This window comes from Phoca vitulina, unplaced genomic scaffold, assembly GCF_004348235.1.
Source record: "Phoca vitulina isolate PV1807 unplaced genomic scaffold, GSC_HSeal_1.0 scaffold31, whole genome shotgun sequence".
Lineage (NCBI taxonomy): Eukaryota > Metazoa > Chordata > Mammalia > Carnivora > Phocidae > Phoca > Phoca vitulina.
In genome coordinates, this window is record NW_022589734.1 from 8,269,545 (window position 1) to 8,278,491 (window position 8,947).

General features: G+C 44.1%; 1 protein-coding gene and 1 pseudogene across 2 annotated transcripts in view; one reads left to right on the forward strand and one right to left on the reverse strand.

Moving 5' to 3' along the window:
- The window catches only part of DSP (desmoplakin), a 44,976-nt gene extending 40,372 nt beyond the window's left edge, over window positions 1-4,604 (forward strand). For both annotated transcript variants that reach the window (XM_032424887.1, XM_032424888.1), the window contains exon 24: window positions 660-4,604. In XM_032424887.1, the coding sequence (XP_032280778.1) occupies window positions 660-3,911 (3,252 nt within the window). In that variant the 3' untranslated portion in view covers window positions 3,912-4,604. The remainder of the gene's footprint in view (window positions 1-659) is intronic.
- A 3,851-nt stretch (window positions 4,605-8,455) lies between these two features.
- LOC116644889 lies at window positions 8,456-8,883 on the reverse strand (annotated as a pseudogene).
- Window positions 8,884-8,947: the final 64 nt, after the last annotated feature.

The following is an 8,947-nucleotide window of genomic DNA, read 5'->3' on the forward strand; positions in this document are numbered from 1 at the left end:
TGCTTAGTGAGTTCTGACCTGCACTTTTCACGGAAATTTTTATAAATAAAAGCCTTATTAAAGGGGTTTTCTATGCAATTTTAAAATCACTTTTTCTTTCTTGCTTACATGATTTTTCTGCATGCATTATTCTATTCTCTTTTGATCATGACCCTCATATGTTTCTTTTTGTTTGCCTTTTCTTCTTTTAACCCCTAATTTAAAAATGCCTTCTTGAAGTTCTAATACATTTGACTTCTGTAGACAATATTTGTGTGGGGCTGGGTGTGGGGTGCATATATGTCCACAGATTTTGCTTTATTAAACATGTTAGTATAGTTGTAACAGGTGGGATGTAGGTGTAGCAGGGGGACAAAACTCCCCATCTTTTTTCGAACCATAATTCCTGTTAAGAACAAGAGAGGTCTACAACTTCTCCTAGTTCCATCTAAAAAAAAAAAAAAATAGTAAGTATGAAGCCATTTATCAAAGTGGCAACATATATCTACGGAATTTTTTTTCATGAATTTATAAGATAAAATAGCAGCATAGCAAAGGAACACAGAGGAAGGGCAAATAAGTTTTTTTTTTTTTAATGTAGGAGAAGAGATTGAATTATGATCGCCATATGATACAATCAAAACATTATTTCTTCCCATTTCTTTCTTTTTAAATTCCAGGCATCTAACAGGATTCAGGAATCAAAGAACCAATGCACTCAGGTGGTGCAGGAAAGAGAGAGCCTTCTGGTGAAGATCAAAGTTCTGGAGCAGGACAAGAGCAGGCTGCAGAGGCTGGAGGACGAGCTCACTCGCCTGAAGACAACGCTGGAGGCGGAAAGCAGGCTGAAACAACGCCTGGAGTGTGAGAAACAGCAAATCCAGAATGACCTCAATCAGTGGAAAACCCAGTATTCCCGCAAGGAAGAGACCATTAGGAAGATCGAGTCGGAGAGAGAAAAGAGCGAGAGAGAGAAGAACAGCTTCAGGAGCGAGATCGAGAGACTGCAGGCAGAGATCAAGAGGATCGAGGAGCGGTACAGGCGCAAATTGGAGGATTCCACCCGGGAGACGCAGTCGCAGTTGGAAACAGAGCGCTCCCGCCTTCAGAGGGAAATCGACAAGCTCAAGCAGCGCCCCTACGGGGCCCATCGGGAGACCCAGACTGAGTACGAGTGGACCGTTGACTCCTCCAAGCTGGTGTTCGATGGACTGAGGAAGAAGGTGACGGCCATGCAGCTCTACGAGTGCCAGCTGATTGACAAAACAACCTTGGACAAACTGTTGAAGGGGAAAAAGTCAGTGGAAGAAGTTGCCTCTGAAATCCAGCCTTTCCTTCGGGGTGCAGGAGCTATTGCTGGGGCATCTGCTTCCCCCAAGGAGAAGTACTCTCTGGTGGAGGCCAAGAGAAAGAAACTAATCACCCCAGAATCCACAGTCATGCTCCTGGAGGCCCAGGCAGCTACAGGCGGTATAATCGACCCCCACAGGAATGAGAAGCTGACTGTGGACAATGCAATCGCTCGGGACCTCATCGACTTCGATGACCGTCAGCAGATATACACTGCAGAGAAAGCTGTCACTGGTTTTGACGATCCGTTTTCGGGCAAGACGGTCTCGGTTTCAGAAGCCATCAAGAAAAATCTGATCGACAGAGAAACCGGAATGCGCTTGCTGGAGGCCCAGATTGCATCAGGGGGTGTGGTGGACCCTGTGAATAGCGTCTTTTTGCCAAAAGATGTAGCGTTGGCCCGTGGGCTGATTGACAGAGATTTGTATCGGTCCCTGAATGATCCCCGAGATAGTCAGAAAAACTTTGTGGATCCAGTCACCAAAAAGAAAGTCAGTTACATGCAACTGAGGGAACGGTGCAGAATCGAACCACACACTGGTCTGCTCTTGCTGTCGGTGCAGAAGAGAAGTATGTCCTTCCAAGGAATCAGACAACAGGTGACCGTTTCTGAGCTGGTAGATTCTGGTATATTGAGACCATCCACTGTAAATGAACTGGAATCAGGTCAGATTTCTTATGACGAGGTTGGCGAGAGAATTAAAGACTTCCTTCAGGGTTCAAGTTGCATAGCAGGCATATACAATGAGACCACGAAGCAGAAGCTTGGCATTTATGAGGCCATGAAAATAGGCTTGGTCCGACCTGGTACTGCTCTGGAGTTGCTGGAAGCCCAAGCAGCCACTGGCTTTATAGTGGATCCTGTTAGCAACTTGAGGTTACCGGTGGAGGAAGCCTACAAAAGAGGCCTGGTGGGCATTGAGTTCAAAGAGAAGCTCCTGTCTGCAGAACGAGCGGTCACCGGGTATAATGATCCTGAAACAGGAAACATCATCTCTTTGTTCCAAGCCATGAACAAGGAACTCATTGAAAAGGGCCATGGCATTCGTTTATTGGAAGCACAGATCGCGACGGGCGGGATCATCGACCCGAAGGAGAGCCATCGTTTGCCAGTTGACATGGCCTACAAGAGGGGCTACTTTAATGAGGAGCTCAGTGAGATTCTCTCAGATCCGAGTGACGATACGAAAGGATTTTTTGACCCCAACACAGAAGAAAATCTTACCTATCTGCAACTAAAAGAAAGATGTATCAAAGATGAGGAGACAGGGCTCTGTCTTCTGCCCCTGAAAGAAAAGAAGAAGGAGGTGCAGACATCACAAAAGAATACTCTCAGGAAGCGTAGAGTGGTCATCGTTGACCCAGAAACCAACAAGGAGATGTCTGTTCAGGAGGCCTACAAGAAGGGCCTGATAGATTATGAAACCTTCAGAGAACTGTGTGAGCAGGAGTGTGAGTGGGAAGAAATAACCATCACTGGGTCCGATGGCTCCACCAGGGTGGTCCTGGTAGATAGGAAGACAGGCAGTCAGTATGATATTCAAGACGCTGTTGACAAGGGCCTCATTGACAGGAAGTTCTTTGATCAGTACCGATCCGGCAGCCTCAGCCTCACTCAGTTTGCTGATATGATCTCCTTGAAAAACGGTGTTGGCGGCAACAGCAGTGGTATAGGGGGCGGTGTCAGTGATGATGTGTTTAACAACTCGCGACACGAGTCAGTAAGTAAGACTTCTGCCATCTCCAGTGTCAGGAACATAACCATCAGGAGCAGCTCTCTGTCTGACCCCCTGGAAGAATCGAGCCCCATTGCAGCCATCTTTGACACAGAAAACCTAGAGAAGATCTCCATTACGGAAGGAATAGAGCGGGGCATTGTCGATAGCATCACTGGTCAGAGGCTTCTGGAGGCTCAGGCCTGCACGGGCGGCATCATCCACCCAACCAGCGGTCAGAAGCTGTCACTTCAGGACGCAGTCTCCCAGGGCCTGATTGACCAAGATATGGCCACCAGGCTGAAGCCCGCCCAGAAAGCCTTCATTGGCTTTGAAGGCGTGAAGGGAAAGAAGAAGATGTCAGCAGCAGAGGCAGTAAAAGAAAAATGGCTCCCCTACGAGGCAGGTCAGCGCTTCCTGGAGTTCCAGTACCTCACCGGAGGCCTTGTTGACCCAGAAGTGCATGGGAGGATAAGCACGGAAGAAGCCATCAGGAAGGGGTTCATCGACGGCAGAGCGGCTCAGAGGCTGCAAGACACCAGCAGCTATGCCAAAATCCTGACCTGCCCCAAAACCAAATTAAAAATATCCTATAAGGATGCCATGAATCGCTCCATGGTGGAAGATATCACCGGCCTTCGCCTTCTGGAGGCCGCCTCTGTTTCATCTAAGGGCTTGCCTAGCCCTTATAACATGTCTTCTGCCCCAGGCTCCCGCTCAGGATCCCGCTCCGGCTCTCGCTCTGGATCCCGCTCTGGCTCTCGCTCTGGTTCCCGCAGTGGGTCCCGGAGAGGAAGCTTTGATGCAACGGGGAATTCTTCCTACTCTTACACCTACTCCTTTAGCAGTAGCTCTATTGGGCACTAGTAGTCAGTTAGTTGCTATTTCCTTGGCTTCATTTATGTGAATTTTCACTTTACTAAATACTTTACTAAAAGAAAACCTAGTGCTTATAGTATAGTGATAGAGCTTTCTATGATTAAGAAGACATAACCTTAGTTGAAATCAAATAGTAAAGGCTGTTCTGGCTTTTTATCTTCTTAGCTCACCCGAAGTATGTAACACACTGGATGTAGTGTGTATGAAGTGACAATCAGTTGTAAGGATAGCACAAATTGAATCTAGAGTTTGTTCCTTCTATGTTTAGATTTTTGATCGATTCGTGTACTTCTTTTGGCCTATAATACAGATTTCTGTTCTTGGAGATGAAATTAAGCTGATCATGGATACTTTAGTCATCATTCTGTTTCTCATCTAAATATTTCCATTTTCTGTATTAGGAGAAAATTCTCTCTCCCATTCTCCCTAGAATACTCCACCCCAAACCTATACATTTTGGAACGAGTCTCCTTTAGTTTTAGATTGTGGATTGTGTAACCTATATACTCTTACTTGCACCTGTTTGGTTTGGCATTAATTTGACTATATGTGAGTGATAGCAGCAATCTTTGCTTCTCTTTGGTCAAAGTTTTCTGTTTATTTTGCTTGTCATTTACTATGTACTTTAAAATGGTGTCTTTATGAAGTTTGCTATTCTGGCAATAAACTTTTCGACTTTTGAAGTTTTTGCGTTTTGATTTCATATGTTTATACACACAAGGTAGTTATCAGCATCTTTCTGTTAATTGTACAATATGTCTAAAACCTTCTGTTTACTAAGTACCTATTAAGACTATTAAAAAAAAAAAAAACAGTTTATTCCTGAATTCTTGCTAGAAGTTGGTCTTTTGTAGTTTCTCCAACATTTCTCAAGTGCCTATTGTATGCAGAGTCCTTGGAAAGAAGCCTGTGTCCAGGCCACAGGTCAATACCCAGTTCTTGTTTATTCTGGACAATAAGTTCTAAGGAGCATGGGCAAAAGTCACCACAATACCATTAGAAAAATCGGAAGTGGCTCAGATTCCATTCGGGTAGTCTCCAAATACGTGGGGTTTCATTTTGTCCCCTAAGAGGAAAGAATTGTCCTTGAACCTATAAAAACGAGTCCTGAAGAATTCTTGGCTCTCTGTTGAAGGACAATGAGATCTAAGCCTATTCTTTGTATCAAAGGAAACTTTGGAAATTCAGACATTTGTCATTAAATCAACATGACCTTACTGAATACTTATTATGTCTAGTATTAGGCTAGGTACTATGAGGATTCAACAGAATTTACAAGCCCCCTGACTTCAAGACATTTGCAGCCTGGGTGGGGACAAGAGATACATATAAAGCAATCAGAGGGACAACTTTCATATGTCAGCAATATCTATTAATATACTCAAACATTTTATAGCATAGATTAGAAGATAGGCAAACAAATGAGATGCTAATTGTGAAGAACAAAAAAGATCATATGTAAGACAATACTTAAATTGTTGGGGCCTTTTGGGACTTTGGGTGAAAATAGCATTCATTTCTTCCTTGTCTTACCTCCTTTTCTTCTCCTTGCTCCCCTCCCAAGCTGGAGGACTTATAATTAACTTCATTCACTAAGTGTTGAGTTCTGTGTGCTACGCATTGTTCCAGAAGCTATGAATCCCATGGTAGATACACATGTACAAAAATAGCCCTTGTAATAGAAAAGGAAGAGAAAAATATGTGGTAAATGCTGTGTTGCGCAAAATGAAGGAAGATCTTCATGCTGGAGCTAGGAGACTGTTTCAGTCAGCTTGGGCTGCCATAACAAGATGCCACAGACCATGTGACTTAAATTCATTTTCTCATAGTTGCGGAGGCTAGAAGTCCAAGGTAGAAGTGTTCTTAGGTTGGCTGCTGGTAAAAGCTCTCTTTCTGGATGGTAGGCAGTAAAGGGTAGGGAAGGAGCTCTGGTATGTCTTCCTTGTCTTAGAAGGACTTTAATTTTATCACGTTAGAGCCCCATCTTTATGACCTCATTTAACTTTAGTTACCTCCATATAGTCCTTATCTCTAAATACAGTCACATTGGGGGTTAGGGCTCCAATATATGAATTGGGGCGGGGGTGGGGACGACACACAATTCAGCCTATAATAGGGGCCTAATCTAGAATGGGTCAGAAGTTCTCTCCGGAAGAATGGTGATTAAACAGATTAATAAGGGGCACCTGGGTGGCTCAGTCAGTTAAGCGTCTGCCTTCAGCTCAGGTCATGATCCCGGGGTCCAGGGATCGAGCCCTACATCGGGCTCCTTGCTCAGCAGGGAGCCTGCTTCTCCCTCTCCCACTCCCCCTGCTTGTGCAGTCTCTCTCTCTTTCTCTGTCAAATAAATAAATCAAATCTTTAAAAAAAATAAAAAATAGATTAGTAAGCATCAATGTAAAGCAGTTCTTCAGGTTGAAAGAGTATACCTTCAGGCTGTTGCCAAAGTTGTCATTAAGCTCTGAGGTGGGATAGGCTGTGTCCTGGAGAGAGGACATCCTTGACCTTGGCTAGTTTTGATTTGGTTCACCTGCAGCGTGCCTCCACAGAAAAGTTATGTATGTATGTATTTTTCGATGAAAATCATCATTTCACATCCAAAAAGTCTCACATTTTCTAGACTGCTGCTGGGTTAACCACGTAAATGCAGATAAAAAGTAGGGATGTTGTGGGCAGAGTATAACTAAACCAGAACTCATCCCTTACCCCACAGCTGCTTGCAGCTATTGGCCTATTTCTGTATTTTGGGGGTACTATTTTTGGGCTTATTTATACTCATCACCTTTTTTTTTTTTTTTTTTTGTGAGAGAATTGTACTATCTGCCCGTGGAAATAGCTATTCACAAAAATTCCGTCCACAGTTTCATCTGATAGAAACAAGCACAAAAGGAAGCAAAGATTTGACATCAGGCTTGAAAAAAGTAAAAATAAATAATATAAGAGGGGTTGGGTTCTGGGAGTTAAAACCACTTGGGGAAATTAAAAGGGCTGATTCCAGGTCTTGGATAGGAAAATGTACAAAGTAAGCTTGTGTTAATCAAGGAAGAGGAAGTACTCAAGGACTAATGGGACACATCATAGAGACACAAAGTGGTTTAAGTGGCTTCCACTGGTCAAATTTGGGACAATTGGAGCATCAAGGAGAATTATGATGGTAATGGAGTATGTAATAATGAATTTTTTTTTAAAGGTTTTTATTTATTTATTTGAGAGAGACAGCATGAGCAGGGAGGAGGGGCAGAGGGAGAAGCAAACTCCCTGCTGAGCAGAGAGCCTGATGCAGGACTGGATCCCAGGACCCCAGGATCATGACCTGAGCCAAAGGCAGATGCTTAACTGACTGGGCCACCCAGGTGCTCTGTAATAATTAATTTTAAAACCTTATATCGGTAATAATTTTTAAAATCCCTTGATTCCATAGTGAACAACAAAATGAAGGTATGCTAAGAAGGCCAGTTAACAAATACAGAAGCCATGACAGTATTAGAGAATCATCATTTATAACTCCTAACATAATGACAGATTCACTGAAGGATTGTGTGAGTTTTTTGGGGAACAGGACATTCATATGGTCTCAAAGTATCATCCCACAGAGGGAAATGTCATACAGCGGAGTGATATAACCATCTACCTTTACCAAATGATCAAATTTAGCATTACTAATAGAAGGAGAATCTAAGATATGTGTTCTGGGGCGCCTGGGTGGCTCAGTCTTTAAGCGTCTGCCTTCCGCTCAGGTCATGGTCCCAGGGTCCTGGGATCGAGCCCCACATCGGGCTCCTTGCTCTGCGGGAAGCCTGCTCTCCCTCTCCCGCTCCCCCTGCTTGTGTTCCTCCTCTCGCTGTATCTCTCTCTCTGTCAAATAAATAAAATCTTTAAAAAAAAAAAAAAAAAGATATGTGTTCTGTATGAGATGTAATAAAGAGTCACACACATCTCCTTGCAAAAATGCTTGAACAAAACCTAATCATAAGGGGAAAATCTGATAAATCTAGAAAGAGGAACATTCTACAAGACAACTGGCTGCAGCTCCCAACAAAATTCAGTGACTTAATTTGAAGACGGTGGGGAGACGTTCCAGGTTAAAAGAGATGATAGCCGATTACAGCTCATGGTTTGAAAAAAACTAATGAAATGGCTATGAAAGGAATTTGGGGGACAACTGGGGAAATTTGAATATAAACTGAACATTGGAAGATATTATGAAATTATGAATTCTCTTAGATTTGACCATGTATGGTAGTTATGTAGGACAATGTTCTTATTCTTAGGAGATGCATACAGGCATATTTGGGGGTTGAAGCAGCTGCAACTGACTTTCAAATAATTCTGCAAAAATAAGTATGTGGGGCTCTGTGTGTATGTGTGTGTGTGGAGAGAGTGAGAGAAAGCAAACATGGGCAAATGTTAACAACTAATGAGCTGGAGGATGGTTATGCAAATGCTTGTTGTGCTACTCTTTAAACTCTTCTGTAGACATAAACCATTTTTTAAAAACAGTTCAGCTTTTTAATGAACATGTTTAAAGGCGTTTAGTCAAAAAGACCAAAGCCCACGTCACCATCAGACTCCTCGGATTCTTCTTTCTTTGCTTCCACGTTCTTCTCAGCAGCGGCAGCAGTGGTGGACCGGGCAGGACCTTGGCTGGTGCAGCGCGAGCCGCTGGGGCAGGTCCACCAGCCCCTACGTCGAGATGAGGCTCCCAATGCTAACACTGGCCGGGGCCTTTCCAAACAAGCCTGGCCAGAAAGGTTCAACATTTAATGAGGTCATTGATCTTCTCCTCCGTGACCGCCACCACATCGTCGTGCAGCATGAGGGCCGAGGAGATGCAGGCGAGCTCCGAGGTGGAGGCCACGGTGCCGGCAAGTGGCCTGCGGGAGCTGCCGGAAGCCGGTGCCAGCCCCCGTTTGCACACCTCATCCCAACGTGGCCTAGCTTCATCGGAAGGACCGAGCATCTTAGCGGCAGCTGACGAAAGGGCGATATAAACCATTTTTTTAAAAAGTTGGGGGGGGCGGGAG